General features: G+C 29.6%; 2 protein-coding genes across 2 annotated transcripts; both read left to right on the forward strand.

Annotated features, from left to right (window-relative positions):
* Window positions 1–4,859: 4,859 nt before the first annotated feature.
* On the forward strand, window positions 4,860–9,970 carry LOC117932031 (disease resistance protein At4g27190-like). Its single transcript, XM_034853079.1, has 3 exons — window positions 4,860–6,923; window positions 9,733–9,870; window positions 9,962–9,970. Exons 1-3 carry the CDS (start codon window positions 4,860–4,862, stop codon window positions 9,968–9,970), a joined length of 2,211 nt encoding a protein of 736 aa, XP_034708970.1.
* Window positions 9,963–14,269, forward strand: LOC117932433. The gene is made up of 3 exons (XM_034853681.1): window positions 9,963–10,449; window positions 11,586–12,011; window positions 14,005–14,269. Exons 1-3 carry the CDS (start codon window positions 10,237–10,239, stop codon window positions 14,026–14,028), a joined length of 663 nt encoding a protein of 220 aa, XP_034709572.1. The 5' UTR covers window positions 9,963–10,236; the 3' UTR covers window positions 14,029–14,269.
* Window positions 14,270–17,122: the final 2,853 nt, after the last annotated feature.

Here is a 17,122-nt window from a genome sequence, read left to right on the forward strand (position 1 = left end):
CCACTAAGGTAGTACCTAAAGGCCATTAAGGTAGTACCTAAGCAACAGTAGCAAAAAACCATTGGTGGACAACTTAAGGACTCAAAAGAAGCATATGATGGCATGGTCTAAGGGTCACAAATGAAGACCCGAGGCTTGGGAGAGGTTGAGTTGAAGTTTAGCTAAGGTGGTACCTAGGGTCCCTTAAGGTAGTACCTAAAGGCCACTAAGGTAGTACCTTAAGGCCACTAAGGTAATACCTATGGTACAGTCCATAAAAAGCACTTGTGGACCACTTGAGCACTAGAGAGAAGCACATAAGGGGATGGTGTAAGGGTAGGAAAGGAAGGCCCGAGGCTTGGGAGAGGTTGAGTTGAGGTTTAGCTAAGGTAGTACCTAGGGGCCCTTAAGGTAGTACCTGAAGGCCACTAAGGTAGTACCTAAGGTACAGTCCCTAAAAAACACTTAGGGACCACTTGAGCACTCAAGAGAAGTACATAAAGGGATGGTGTAAGGGTAGGAAAGGAAGGTCCGAGGCTTTGGAGTGGGTGAGTTGAGGTTTAGCTAAGGTAGTACCTAGGGGCCCTTAAGGTAGTTCCTAAAGGCCACTAAGGTAGTACCTCAAGGCCACTAAGGTAGTACCTAAGGTACAGTCCCTAAAAAACGAGACTACTTCCCAAAATTTCCTTCTAAAATATTATTATTGAGCTTTTACTTGAAGTGGGTCATTGGATGAATGGTTCTATAATTGAGAAGTGTTCACCAAAATCATCAAATCAATTTCGACCCCATATGTAAAAGAGAGCCTTTTTTTTTCTACTTTCCCAAAAATACACTGAAATGTTGAATTTAAATGGTTTTCTGCTGGTTTTGATTGAAGAAGAAGACAGGATTACTCCTTGAAGGTGGAAATTCATACCAGCAGAAATGGTCTTCTTTTTCACCTTTTCTAAGGAAAAATTACAGGATTACTCCTTGAAGGTGGAAACCCACTGAACGGAGACCCACATAGCTCATGTTGTGTTTCCTCTGATTGGGTTCTTCTCGGTTCAGATTTGAGTGCTTATTACATGGAATATTTTGAAGACCAGTGGCTGCTTACATGGAGACCGTGGTGGCTACTGACAAGGAAAACAAAAGGGCAATTTTGGAATAACTTTTTGAAACAGTATTTAGTGAATAAAGCCCATATTCCACTTTCTATGGGTTTCATTCCCATATAACCTTCAAATGGGCCTCCCGAAACACAACTTCCCTTTTTTTATATATATAAATATAGGCCGTAAAACACAAGTTTCCCTCATAATTAACCACATCTGTAGACAGTTCAACTTTTCCTATCTCTCTATATTTTGTTACTTTCTTCGTCAGCATATCGAAAAGAGAGCTAATAATTCACCATAGTTTTAGTTTTGAGTAGACTGTAGGACCCACGGTAATAATGCACGCCTTACACTCATTTGAAGAATACAAAGGCTGAAGATATTTTCTTTGGTTGAAAATACAAGCATGGCAAGCCGTTGTGCTTTCTAAACAATCGCCTCATCAGCATGTTTTGAACTGTTTATAAAACCATTCAGAATTTTTTTAAAAAATATATTGAAAACATGTTATATTAGACATTTATTAAATGAAAAATTATCAAATTATCATATGGATGATTCAAGCATAGGCCCATCTATTTTGATAAGTGTTCATAAGGATTCAAAATACAAAAAATAAAGAATACCTTAATAATCTCCATTTTAAAGTATAACATATCATTATTTTCTCTATTTTATCTTTTTCTTTTCTAATAATAATAATAATAATAATTTATTATTATTATTATTAAAATTATTTTTATTATCATCAATAACCTATCAAATAAGAATAATATTAATATTAATATTAATACATATAAATAATATAATAATTAATTATAAATTATTGTTTCATTAATTATTATTTTAAAAATATTATAAATAACTTATCCAAAATAATAATAATAATAATAATATATAATATGATAATTTCACAAATAATTGTTTCATTCTAATAATTCAAAACATAAAGTTATTATACTTTTTATTATATAGATTTCATAAATTTTGAAATGTTTAATTTTACAATATAATGTTAAAAAATATTATAGTAAAAATATTTGTCCTTATATTTCTTATTAAATAAATTTCAATAATTTTATTAATATTTTTATAACATAACAATTAAAAAATATTAAAATAAAATTTTTGTTTTTATAACTATTAAAAAACAAAATTAAAGCATGTCGTAATGTACATTACTTTAATGTACTTATATTATAAGTTCAATACATAAATATTATATCCACTTTTTACAACAATCTAATAGCATTAAAAACATTGATTTTTTTCTTACTATATTAGTGTTTATATTAATATATCATCTCAATAAATTAACATTATATACTAGATGAATTCTTATTAGAAAGAATTTTTCTTACAAAATCATAAACTTTAAAATATATATATGTATTCTAAAGTTAGTTTGTCATACTTATAACTTCACTACAATATTAGTTTTATTAATAATAAAATCAATAATATAAAATTAATATTATAAATATAATATTAATAAGGTAATAATAATAATGATACTGGTCGTTCATAGCATTATTATACTTTCTCTATTCATTGTGGGTTGGTTATTCATCAGCAAAGGTATAATTTACGTTGGTATATAAAGCTAAAAGGTCAAAACAAAACAAAACAAATAATAATAATAATAAAAAAACTTAAGAACATTAAGAATTTAAAAAAATAAAATACTAATATCATAAAAAATTATATTAATAGTAATATTAATATTTCATAATAATAATAATAATGTATAATAAATTTCATTAAAAATATATAAAAAAAGAAAGTTATTTGATGAAAGTATAAATATTGGTACAATTTTAGGGTACCTCCTTCAGTATTGTATGGAAAATTTGCTAAGCCATTGGATGTCCAATATTACATCTTGGCCATCCATTTTAAATTTGAAAAGAAAAAACCACTTAACTGGTTAAGGAAACAACAGGTTGTTATCTTCCACTCTCTTCTCCTTTTAAATAAAATAAGTAAAAATAGAATCGCATAAAAATAAAAATAAAATCGATATAAAATTTGTAAAACATATTTATTAAGAAAACAAAATTCTATCACATATCATAACTACATTGTTTTATTTTTAATAAATTATTAAATATCTAAATTCAGAATAAAAATAAATATGATAATATTTTAATATGAAACTAGTATTTATATTAAAATTCAATATTTTAATAATCATATGAAAAACTTAGATAATTAAACCGTCTTAATATTTTTTTTTATACTCTCCAAATATTATTTTTTTTTAATTTAACGTTTTTAAATTAAAATTACTAATACTCTTTTGAGTTACTAATGATTGTATTTTCGAAAATAAATTTTTAATTTAAACAAATTAAAAATAAAAAATCCATATGAAAAATGTGATGAAGGTACCAAACATGTATTTATTATATTTTTCGTACCCTTCTCATATTTTTTTACAAATCTCACATCTTTCATACCCTAAATTATATAAATTTTTAAAATTTTGGATTTACTTTTTAACTTGAAATGAGAATAAAATAGTTAGAAATATTATTTTGAGTTATTATTGATAGAATTGTTAATATATATATAGGCAATTGGAAAAGAAGCTGGGCGATGCAAGGAGGAGGCTGCAGCGAGATGTGGATGAGGCTGATAGGCAAGGGGATGAGATCGAACCTGATGTCCAGAAGTGGCTGACACGTACAGAAGGGATCATCCAAAAGGCAAAGGAATTGATTGAAGATGAGAAGGCTGCAAACACGAGCTGTTTCAATTTAAAGTTGCGGTACCAGCGAAGCAGGCAAGCGAAGAAGCAGTCTGGGGATAAATCTTATTTTCCATTTTGCTGCTTTGTGTTTCTCCTCTCCTCCTCTCCTCTTCTTGCAAACAAAAAATAAAAAATAAAAAAAATTATTGTTTCCTTCATAGCTAAAACCTTCCACCTACTCTGCCCTTTGGATACCTCGAACCTTTCATCTCCTTATTTTCATCTGTCACACTCAATTAATTACCATTTTTCTTTTGTGGTGTTTTCCTTCTCCTGAGGCCCTTCTTATTTTCTGCTTTTGCTCAATTCCCATCTATTTCCAGAGAAAGAAAACTTGGAAAATGGCAGCAATTCTTAAGTCCGTTGCAGCAAATGTTGCAGGAAAAGTTGCAGGGTACCTGGTTGATCCAATTGTACGTACACTGGGTTACCTGTTTAACTACCGTAGCAACCTTGATGAGCTTGAGAAACAAGTTGAGAGGCTGGGTAATGCAAGGGAGAGGCTGCAGCACGATGTGGATGAGGCTAATAGGCAAGGGGATGATATCGAAAATGATGTCCGGGATTGGCTGACACGTACAGAAGAGATCATCCAAAGGGGAAGGGAATTGATTGAAGATGAAAACGCTGAAAACACGAGCTGTTTGTGTTTCAATTTAAAGTTGCGGTACCAGCGAAGCAGGCAAGCGAAGAAGCAGTCTGGGGATATTGGTAAAATCCAAGAAGAAAATAAATTTAACAGGGTATCATATCGCCTTCCTCCACAAGGGATATGGTCTCCACGCCTCAGAGATTGTGAAGCTTTGGAATCGAGGGCATCTATTTTAAACGAAGTTATGGAGGCCTTGAGAAATGATGATATCAGGATGATTGGTGTGTGGGGGATGGGCGGTGTGGGCAAAACCACTCTTGCCAATCAAGTAGCGAAAAAGGCCGAGGAAGATAAGTTATTTGAAAAGGTGGTTATGGCATTAAATATATCCTGAGTTCCGAACGTGACAAAAATTCAAGGAGAAATTGCAAGCATGTTAGGTTTGAAATTTGAGGAGGAAGAGGAATCGGGAAGAGCAGCCCGCTTAAGCAAAAGTTTGCAAAAAAATAAGACGGTCCTGGTGATTTTGGATGATATTTGGGAAGAACTTAGTCTGGAAAACATCGGAATTCCTCATGGAGATGCTCATAGGGGGTGTAAAGTGCTGCTGACTTCCAGAAAACAGGGTGTGTTATCTAGAAAGATGGGTACTCAAAAAAACTTCCGTGTTCAACATTTATGTGAAGAGGAAGCCTGGAGTTTATTTAAGAAGACAGCAGGTGATTCAGTGGAGCAGCTTAAATCCATAGCAATTAAAGTACTTGGAGAATGTGATGGTCTACCAGTTGCCATTGTAACAGTTGCAAAGGCGTTAAAAGGCGAGAGTGATGAGGCTGTGTGGAACAATGCTTTGCTAGAACTGGAGAATTCTGCAGCAATAAACATGGAGGACGTGCATGAAAAAGTATACTCATGTCTGGAGTTGAGCTACAACCACTTGAAAGGTGATGAAGTGAAGCGTTTGTTCTTACTTTGTGGTATGCTGGGCTATGGTGATATTTCACTGGATCAATTGTTAAACTATGTCATGGGTTTGGATTTGTTTGAACACGTGAGTTCATTGGAGCAAATAAGAAATAAACTAGTGACATTGGTCAAAATCCTCAAAGACTCGAGCTTGTTGCTTGATGCTGAAGATAATAGATATCGCTATGCACACGAGTGGCCAGGTGTGTTTTTCGGATATAATGATGAAAACAAGTTTGTCAAAATGCACGATGTTGTTGGTGATGTTGCCAGAGCAATTGCAGCAAAAGATCCTCATCGATTTGTTGTGATCAAAGAAGCTCTTGGATTAGAAGAATTGCAAAGGAAGGAGGAGTTCAGAAATTGCAGTCGTATATCTTTGCAATGCGGAGATCTCCGTGAGCTTCCGGAAAGATTGGTATGTTCCAAACTTGAATTCTTTTTATTGAATGGTAATGGTCCTTCTTTGAGAATTCCAAACACCTTTTTTCAAGAGACGGAACTACTAAAAGTTTTGGACTTGTCTGCAACGCATCTTACACCACTGCCTTCATCACTTGGTTTTCTTTCCAATCTTCGAACATTGCGTGTATACCGATACACACTCCAAGACATGGCATTAATCGGAGAGCTAAAGAAACTACAAGTTCTTAGTTTTGCATTTTGCGAAATTGAACGGTTGCCGAAAGAATTCATGCAATTGACTGATCTAAGGGCGCTGGACTTGTCGGATTGCTCTCATCTCGAAGTAATTCCCCAAAATGTCATATCAAGTTTATCTCGATTGGAGCATTTATGTTTAGCAAAAAGTTTTACCAAATGGGGGGCTGAAGGATTTGGTAGTGGAGAAAGCAATAATGCTTGCCTTTCTGAGCTGAACAACTTGTCCAATTTGAAGACTTTATGTATAGAAATAAGAGATCCCAATTTGCTATCAAAAGATCTGGTCTTTGAGAAGCTTACCAGATATGCGATATCAGTTTCCGAACTAGAATATTATCTTTATAATAGATCCCCAAGAAGGTTGGAGTTGCGTGGTGTTAATAAACCTCGTTTGTTGGACTGCTTTTCCAAGCTGTTCAAGACAGTTGAAGATTTAGTATTGGCTGGCTTGGAGGACACTAAGCATGTCCTTAACGAGTTTGATACAGATGATTTTCTTCAACTCAAGCGTCTTGTTATTAGTTGTTGTCCTGGGATTCAATACATTGTTGACTCGACCAAAGGGGTCCCATCACACAGTGCCCTTCCTATCTTGGAGGAATTGGAGATTTATGACCTCAAGAACATGGATGCAGTATGCTATGGCCCAATTCCAGAGGGATCTTTTGGGAAGTTACGTTCTCTAGAAGTGAGTGGTTGTACGAGGTTGAAATCTTTCATATCCCTTCCCATGGAGCAAGGAAGGGATGGATGGGTGTTACCTGAAATGGGATCCTTGGATTCGACACGGGACTTCTCTTCCACAGGAAGCAGTGCTACCCAGGAGTTATCTAGGAGTGATGTTCCCACACCATTCTTCAATGAACAGGTATGTTAAAATTTGAATGATATCCAATTTCTGCCATTAATAAATAAGTAAAATATGAGAAAACATAAATGAAAACAACCAGTATCCAATTTAAAATAATCTTAATTTTATCCATAATATGGATGCAGTATGCTTTGCCCCATAAATTTTATCACTTTCCTTTTCTTTTCTAGTCTCTCTGCCCCATAAATTTACGAGAAAACATAAATTAAAACAACCAGTATCCAATTTAAATATATTATTCAAAAATCAATTTTTGAAAACAATTTTTAAAATAATTCTATGATGTTTTTTAGAGTAGAGTACATTAATAACTTACAATTTTTTTTTGATAGGTGTATAATGTTTTCAACTTATTTTTTATGTTTTCAAATATTTTTTAAGAATAAATTTTAGATGGAATGTTTTGTTTTTTATTATTCTTTATATTTTTTTTATTTTTTTTAAATAAACAAAAAAATTAAGTGAAAACAATTAAAATAACTAAAATATGTTCACAAAAAACACATGTTTTATGTTTTGGAGAGCAGATTTTTTTTTTTTTGGTAGTTGTCAAAAACTTTTCTAGTTTTTTTGTTCTCAAAATAAAGAGTGTTTGAAATGTTTTTAAAAACACTTTTAAACAACAAAAAATAAAAAACTCGTTCGTTTATTAATTTTTGTTGTTTTTAAAATAAATGTTATATTTAGATTTTGTAAAAAAAATAAAATTGTAAAGTTGATTTATATAATATTAATTCGATTTAATTCAAGTCTTATGGAAATAATTTTTTTAATTACTAATAAATTAACAAAATAAATGGTTTGTATTAAAATATGGATACTAATATTATAATAAAATCATGATTTTTTTTTAATTTAGAAATTGAGCCATTTTAATATAAATTATAAAATATGGATATCAACGTTTTTACAAATGCATAATTGATTTTTTGTTAAATATGAATGGTTATAATTTAAAAATGCTAATGATTAATAATGTTTTATTTAAAATAAATTAAAATTTAAAGTTTATTTATATATATATGTATATGTAAATAAGTTAGATTTTTCAGTACTCAATAATGGATAAAGTATTTTGAACCAATTTTGATTCAATTTAAAATTAATTCAGTCAATTTTTTTTAATTCCATCTTATTCTTAAAAATTAATATATTCATTAGAGAATGTAAAGCATTAAGTTTTGATATCACTTTATTTAATTTATTTACTTAATGAGAAAAATTGGAAAAGTATAGTAAGGTGCAAAGGAGAAACAATATAGCTCTCATAGACTCATTTTGGACTAGTTTTGGTTTATTATATTCAATTATTGTCTAAACTTATTTTTGAGTTCCAGATTATTTTTAAAAATGAGTGCACTCATTATTAAATCTAAAACTTTTAAGTCTTGTTTGATTTAAAATTTATTTTCTAATAAAAAATCATCAAAATATAATTACATATAGAGGAGAAGTAAAAAAAAAAGTTGTTCTAGACTAATTTTAGTCGTTGAATTTCTAGTGGTGATTGGGTTATTTTATGAATCATAAATTATTTTTTAAATTTAATAGACTTGGTAGCGAATCTAAATATTATGTCTTACTTGATTTAGAGTTTATTTGTCTATAGTGTTTTGAACAGATTTTAATTCATAAATTTTTTGTATTCATTAGATTAGTATTAAAGTTTTAAATTATTGTTAAACTTGCCAGATTCCAATACATCAAGTCTTCCTTGATTTGGGGTTTATTTGCCTATTAAAAAATATAGTTATTGTCAAGAAGAAATTAGTAAAGTAATTCAAGATGAGATTTAAATTGTTATTTTTTAATATTAGTTAGATTGATTTTAAGTTCCATGATTTTCTAGTATTTATTGCCTTAGTTTTTTTATTCTAAAATTATTTTTAAAAATTAGTAATTATATATATATATATATATATATATTAAATATAACTTGATTTAGAATCTATTTTTATAGTAAAAAAATTTAAGTTAAAAGAAATTTAGAAAAAATTTGTGTAATTTAGAGGTATGAAATTTTGTTAAACTTTATTTTTTTAATGATTTTTTTTAAATATATATTTTTTATTGGTTGATGGTTTCCTTTTGTTTTTAAAAATAGATGAAAGTAATTTCTACTTATTTTCTAAAAACAATTCTTTATTTTACTTTCTTTTTAAAAATTTATTCAAGAACAACTTTCAAATACTGTTGTAAATTTTAAAAAATATTATTTTCAAATATATATATGTTACACCAACAAACAAGCTTTAAGAATCTAAAGGCTAGGTTAATTAGTGAATGAAGAAGGCTCATACCTGAGCATCTATTGCATTTGTGGTTTCCTAAGTAAGGAAAACTAGAAGGAAAGGCCTCATCATAAACCACCTGGTCTTCAACCACCCCGCTTTAATAGTTATTTTTATTGTATTTATGTGGAATATTTTGAATAGAATCACTGCATGGTAAAAAGAGTAGATACTTGTCATAAGACTATGAAACATATCGATGGATGGCTATCATGGGTGCTTCAAATCCATATATAATCCATTAGGCTTTGTCAATTTTGAAAAAGAGATCCAAAGATTGGGAACCTGTTGCCCCATTTGAAAATCATCTCAAATTTAACATCTTTAAATTCCATTCAATTGTTAAAATATTATGCATTCTTTTTCATTTTCTTCTAGTTTTGTGCTTTGTGACATTGATATCTTGACCTTTAACCTCTTATATTCTATTTATTTATGTATCTGGTTATTAACTCAATCGGGAATATATATACATGGGTATACATATTGTTAACCAAATGTGATCGATTGTGCAGGTTACACTCCCTAGCTTGAAGGACTTGACAATGTTCAACTTGGATAATGTGATAGCAATGTGGCACAACCAACTTCCTCTAGAGTCTTGTTGCAACTTGAAAAGGTTGTTTATATCAGAGTGCAACAAATTGCTAAATGTTTTTCCATCTAATATCCTAAAAGGGTTACAAAGTCTGAAGAGTGTGAACATACATTATTGTGATTCCATAGAAGAGATTTTTTATCTAGGGGGAGTAAATTGCAAGGAAATTCATGATATTGCAACCATTCCATTGGAAGAATTGCTTTTAAAGAGGCTAAATAGTTTGAAGAGTGTATGGAATAAGGATCCTCAAGGACTTGTCTCCTTTCAAAACCTACTGGTCTTAAAAGTTGTTGGGTGTCCTTGTTTAAAATATCTTTTTCCAATTACGGTAGTAGAAGGCCTTGTGCAACTTGAAGAACTACAGATAATAAATTGTGGAGTGGAGGAAATTGTTGCAAATGAAAATGGAGATGAAGTAATGTCTTCATTATTCCCTAAACTAACCTCTCTCACACTCTTTGGATTAGACAAACTCAAAGGTTTCTACCGAGGAACACGTATTGCAAGAGGGCCACATTTGAAAAAGCTAATTATGTTGAAATGGGATCAAGTGGGGACACTTTTTCAAGAAATAGATTCAAAAGGTTATATTGATAGTCCAATTCAACAATCTTTCTTCTTGTTGGAAAAGGTATGGTTTGGTTTTTCTCCATTTCTTTTGCCATATTTGGATTGCTAAATTTAGTCCATTAAACACTATGTCCTAAACATTTTTCATTAATATGATAATGTTTTAATCTTAAACTTGAATAGTGTTGGAATTTGAAGTCTACATTTTGTATAAAACTTATCCAAAATTGACCTAAGTAAGCTTATGTTCCATTTCTAAATTAATCAAATTACGATAAAAAGACTTGGTAATCCAAAGAATAAGAAATAGTCAGTTACAAGTCATAGGAATTTGTAGGTATAGCATGCATTATGGTTTATCCAACAATTATACCTTCATGGTCAAATTATAATTTTATGTAATAGAACCAACAAATTATAATAAATTTAAATAATTGATTTATTTAAATTAACATGATTGAACCTATAATGAAAATAAATTATTTTGAAGCCTCTTTTTTTAAGTTATGCTTACATTAATATTGAACTCAAAGAATTCATATAAAACCATAAGAATTGGTTTATTTAAATTATTCTCAAACCAAGATATGGTAATTTCTATATTGCATCAAAATATGTCAAGTGCTAATTATTCGGGAGAGTCTTTGGTCATTAATATATAGTGCAAATAATTGAAATGGATTATTTAGATGTAGTGGTTTGTTATCTTGTATGGAAAATAATATGTGTATGTGTTTAATTGTGACATTAGTTGTAAGGGCAATGTTGATTAGCTATCAAGCTACATAGGTAATTTTCTTTTTCTTTTCTTTTTCCTTGAAATTAATTCCTAAATTTTTTTCCCCCTAACTTAATTTTTGGCATGGGCTGTTGGATGAAATACATAAAAAAGAAACTAAAATCATGTAATTAAGTATAAATTAGAAAGGAAATTATAGTAAACTTTTTTTTTTTTAATTTGGTAAGTAAACAAACATGGTCCTTAGTTATAAGTCATAACAATAAGAAAAAAAAAATTGTATGCCACAAGAGTATTCTTTTTTACTTTATTTTAAAATATTTTTGTACATACAATTGTGTATAGAACTTATTTATTTAGCCACAAAAAGGGAGGTTGGGGAGGGGGGTTAGGGGAAGAGAGAGAGAGAGAGAGATAGATAGAAGACATATCGTTAATCTTGTTTGTTTGGTTGTCAGGATGCATTCCTTAATTTGGAGCAATTGATCTTAATGGGCTCCAAGATGAAAATATATCTGGTGACTTCCTCAATGGCTAAAACATTGGTGCAGCTCAAAGTGCTTACTATAAAAAAATGCGAATCGGTGGAAGAAATAGTCAGACATGAGGGAGGTGAAGAACCATATGATATTGTTTTCTCCAAATTACAAAGGTTGAGACTTGTTAACTTACAAAGTCTAAAATGGTTCTGCTCAACTACATGCATCTTCAAATTCCCATCCTTGGAACAATTTGAGGTGGAAGGATGCCCTCAGATGGAATATTTTTGTGAGACAGTCCCAAGTACACCAAGGGTAAAGGAAGTAAAAATTGACGATCATGTGGAAGAGCATTTTTTGGGGTGTGACATCAATACCATCATCCATAATATAGCTTTGGAGAAGGTATATATCTTGAAATTTTCTAACGTCATTATATTATAAACACTATTTTTCACCTTCGCGATTCTTTAAAAATTTGTGAATTCTAATTTTATTTCTTTTTCATCTCTCAGAAATTTGTCTAACTGTGAGAAAAAGACACAGAGCAAACCCATATAATGTTTGTGTTATGTTTAGTCTGTTTAATTTTTTAGTACAAGGAACCTGATTTGATGGAAACAGAATTCTGCATGGGTTTGTATGGATCCTTTTATGCTCTTATTGTTTGTTGTTGCTTAGTTTATTGTCTATTTGGGTTAAGTTTGCTTTGTTAGTTGTTAATTGTTCCCTTAGCTTAGTAGCTATACCTATCAATCTTTGATGCCTAACCTTTAAAACATGAGTAAACCATTCCTAGGAATTTCAACAAATTTAAAGGTAAGTATGAAGAGGTCAAGGGTTTTTCTGTGCAAAAAGTGTTTGCCAAAATATTCATACATAGATTTTCAGTTAGTTCAAATGTAGACCTTGAGACAAAGTCTATTATTATGGTTGAAATTATAAGTTAGAATACAAAGACATGAGAATTAGTTCTGCATCTAGCCTAGTTAAATTGCTAAACTATAATACTTAGAGAAAAATATTGATTATTAAGTTGTCAATTATTCAAGAAATGACAGAGAAGATCTTTGAGTTTTTGTTATTCTTCTAAGATTGGGGTTGTTGCATCAGTGGAAGCTTTGAATAACCATGTTATTATATATATAAAAAAAATGTCTCTCAAGTTTATATTGTTGAAAGAAATTTACCCATTTCCCTTTATAAAGAGTGTATCTTCTTTCACATATTTTCATATTCTCAAATATTCCAAACCAATTTATTAACAAAATTTTCTTTATTTTATAATTGCCAAGGTGAGGTTTGAGAAGGATCTTGAGGCTCTTGAGGCAACCCGTCAATTCTTTAATATTTGATGTTTGATTGAGGATAATATTGGATATTAGATAGAAAATGATTATCTATTGTACACAGTGTTTTCCTTTTCTACTTTGTTTTTGAGTTAAGGAGTTTAATTGGATTAGAAAATTGAAGTGTTGTTAGAACCTAGAGTGAATGATACTTGTGTTGGGTTTCACAAACTATCAATTCAACTAGTCACAAGCAAAAGTACAAAGAAAAGAGAAATTTTCTTTTGCTTAGATTTGTTTCAAAGTACCGAAAATTAATTTTATGATGAAGTACACATCATTTAAGGGCGATAAGTGAAGTAAAGACTGTCCAATTTTTGTTACTTATTCTAAACATTTAATCACACAACTTTCAATTTTTTATTTTGTTGACAAAAACATTCAATCTCTAGAGATAGGCAGTTGACATGTTCATATTGATAGTGATGTCCTTCCTTTGGTCAAAGGTTAAAGGCAGACAATTATATGAAATTCTTACTCTCATTTGTGGATAGAAGAACCTACTAGGACTTAATGCTTTTTATGGGTCTTTATGAAATGTTGTCCAACTCTAGCCCAAGATTCTGGGCTAAATACACTATCACTTCTAGAAAAGACAAGGATACAATATAGCAGTGGTTTGATCTACCATTCTATGATTTGTGCTCCTATCCTAATTGCTTTTTTAAACTTTTATTATAATACTTTTCCTTATTCCTACCCATTGTGATGTTTTGTGTACTGAATGCCCAGGATTCTAAACAAAAGGATTATGCATTATGGGATTATGGAGATAGTGACGACGATGATGATGATGATGAGGTCAACGAAGATGAGGATGTGATGAGGAAGAGGATGGAGAGGGAGGAGGGGAGATATACGAGGATGAACAGGAGAATGAGGATGATGACAGACCATAAGCACGATGACTGGTTTAATTTTCTATGAAGAAAAATGAATAGGTGTTTGTATTTTTCTTTGACATAGTGTTTGCATATATATCTATATATATATTCTCTTATCTTAGAATAACGGCCTTTTGTTCTTATTATCTTCATTTTTTTTGTCAGGTATGCGAGATTTCTTTCTTTTGAGAAGCTGCACAGATACCATCCTTGGCAGAGAGACGCTAGCTAATGATATTTCCTTCATTTAAATTAAATAGAGGTAGGTTTTTCTCTCTAAGTGTCTTGATTTTTTTCAATAAATAAGCTAGATTTTTTGTATGCTTTGCTCTAAAGCTTGATATTTCTGGATTGCTACAATTCAACTCTCCATGATTTAAATTGTGTGTGAATTTAGGAAACTTTATTAGTGTTATTCTTGCCTATATGTATTGATATTATGCAATGAATGTGTTGTTGAGGATATTTCATCTCCATTAACTTCATAAATATTTTGTAACCAATTCCTAGTACCTTGTATTCTAGTTATTTTCCCAAATGCTTCAATAGTTATATCTCATATTGTGAACACTTGTTTATGATCCAAATGTAGAGGCACATCAAACCATCGTTTCATAGGCCAAATATATTGTGAATTGATATACTGGAGAATTTAGTTATAATTCTTTTATTGGTGCAATAAGGTCTTTCCATTTATTTAATCAATTCATATTATTCTAGTCTCTAATAGACTTAACTTGGATGAATCAATTGTAAACTAACATATTATCTTAGCCATTTTTGGTTTTCTTGGTCATGGCTTTGTTGAAAATTTAGAAAAGTAAAAGCATTACATCAAAAGAACCTATAATAAAACCTCTGCAAAATAACACTCGAAACCAAAAGAAATGATTATCTTAATAAGGTTATTGATTTATCAATTAATGAATAATTAGTAATTTATAAAAAATATTATGTTTCTTCTGTAAGTAATTATACATGTATGATTTATAAATCTAAAAATAATGAATGTATTAAAAAATTAATACATAATATTATATCAAAATTTAATATTATAGAAGATAAAGAGGTTTCAAATATGTGATGGTTTGGAGAAAATGTTGAATTGAGAAAAATATAAGTTTTAAAAACATATAAATATTGTATTATAAATTTTTATTTATTGTTTTTTGTGGACTTCATCAATTATTAATTTATATTTTTTGGGGGGTTTTAAGGATTTTTTTATTAAAAAAAACATTATCGTATACATTTAGCAAGGTTATTAATTTAGTAAATTGGCCTAAGTTGACACCAAAAGATTTTAGTTTTTAATTGAAATTATTAATTTGTCGAATATTTATTTATTGAAGTTTTACTATAATATGTAAAGTCCCTTGACATGAAAGCACAATCACTAGTAGGTGGATTCAAGAGCAATAGTCCAAACACATCCCTCCTTATTTGAAGGAATTAGAGTATTTGAGAATAACAACTAATTCCTTAAATAGGAGAAGACCGATACTATTAAGCACCAAGTTGTTCTGAAATGCCTTGTATTAGACCTGTAACTATACTTTTAACAAACTTACCAAAATATGAGATTTTGTTTCAATACACTTTAAACAAAACGAAAGGTAAAACATTTTATCTCAATACAATAATAATTATATTGAATAAAACTGCTATCTACTGACATTTAAGTTTTTGAATTTAATATTTATTTCAAAATATCGTTTGATTTTATTACAGCGTTAAACGGTACCCTTCCTAAATCATTTTCTTGCTCTTGCACTATTTAGGAGTTACATTGGTATGATTCTCTCTATTTTTTTATTTTTTATTTTCAAAATAATTCAATACTCCTAGGCATTGAAAGTGAAGAAAAAATGAGAATTTATTTTCTATATGGTTTATATTGAAAATTAATTTCAAGATGTAGCCAACATTAAGGGAAAATTTCTTGTCGTACGTAGCCAATAGTTCATGGAAATAAAAACCCCACTCTCTTTTGTAACATTGGAATCCTTTAGTCAACTTTCACATTTAGGCTCTGTTTAGACTAGTTTTATAGTTAATAAGTAATAATATCTAATATTTTTATAATTCAACCAATCATTGAATTAGAAAAATTATCAATTCACGATTTAATAGTCAAATCAATATTTGAACCACTGTTGAACGGTCATGACGTTCTAAATATATATTTTATATATTACTAAAATAAAAAATAATTATAAAAGTTCAAATATATATAATTAAAAACCTTAATAATATTTATTTTTTATCTTTAGTATTATCAAATTAAATCATAATATAAATATAATATATTAATATTTTAAAAGTTATAAAACAAAATATGAATAATATTTAACTATGAATTTGTACAAAATAAAGAAAATTTTCTATTTATCCATATATCCAAATTATAGAAATTATCATTTTATAACTTTAGTAATGATCATTGTGTTATTAAACCGGTGAAACCAATCAATCTAGTTTAATTTTCAAATCGTTGGTAATATCATGGATATACCCAAGTTTTGAGTAACGCAAGGATTTGTATTTTTATGATCAACTTATAAACATCTAGTGAAATGATGGTTTGATATGCCTTCATGACTTAGAACAATACAACAACAAAAACATATAAAACAAGAATATATTTTTTATTCGATACAATACAAGATCTTGAATCGAGTCTTTTATTATGTTTGACTTAAAATTCAACTTAGTTTAATGTCATTGATCACCAGGTTGTTGTTTTAATTTTAGTAAATTTGCTAATTGTTCAACACATCATTCATTCTACATTGTTCTTAAGCAAATAGTTCCCAGTTGACTTGTCCGAGGCCATATATATGGACAAGTTTTTGTGTAACAAAGTCTTATTTTTAATATAATTTTCAACCTATCCTTTTACTATATTTATTATTTAAAATGGTTTAGTGGGAATTCCAAGTTTTGAGGTCTATTTTAAGAGTTTTATAAGAGGAGATAATCTCACCATAAATTCACAATATTGATCTCCGGGTCGGTGACCTATAATAAAAGCCGAAAATACCTTTTATTGTGAAACTTTGTTTGAGTTAACTACTTGAATGATAATGAGATTGTTCTTTTTTTTCTTTTTTTCTTTTTTCTTTTAAGAAGTTCAATTGAGGGTTTACCATAGCTTTCTCATCATGGTGGAGAGCATGAGGGCATTAAGCTTTTTGAAGCCCTCCTATCAAGCCATTTCTATGGTAAAGCTTTTTCTTCCATCCACCTTCATCTTAGAAAGTCACCTTTATCTATTAATGAA

The sequence above is a fragment of the Vitis riparia genome, chromosome 15, assembly GCF_004353265.1.
Source record: "Vitis riparia cultivar Riparia Gloire de Montpellier isolate 1030 chromosome 15, EGFV_Vit.rip_1.0, whole genome shotgun sequence".
Lineage (NCBI taxonomy): Eukaryota > Viridiplantae > Streptophyta > Magnoliopsida > Vitales > Vitaceae > Vitis > Vitis riparia.

What these genes read in the sequence shown, in the direction of transcription:
- LOC117932031 (XM_034853079.1), top strand. Translation starts at nt 4,860, where the DNA reads ATGTTAGGTTTGAAATTTGAGGAGGAAGAGGAATCGGGAAGAGCAGCC. An exon ending in CACCATTCTTCAATGAACAG is followed by an intron (nt 6,924 to 9,732) that starts GTATGTTAAAAT and finishes TCGATTGTGCAG; the next exon opens with GTTACACTCCCTAGCTTGAA.
- LOC117932433 (XM_034853681.1), top strand. Translation starts at nt 10,237, where the DNA reads ATGTCTTCATTATTCCCTAAACTAACCTCTCTCACACTCTTTGGATTA. An exon ending in CTTTCTTCTTGTTGGAAAAG is followed by an intron (nt 10,450 to 11,585) that starts GTATGGTTTGGT and finishes TTTGGTTGTCAG; the next exon opens with GATGCATTCCTTAATTTGGA. An exon ending in ATAATATAGCTTTGGAGAAG is followed by an intron (nt 12,012 to 14,004) that starts GTATATATCTTG and finishes TTTTTTTGTCAG; the next exon opens with GTATGCGAGATTTCTTTCTT.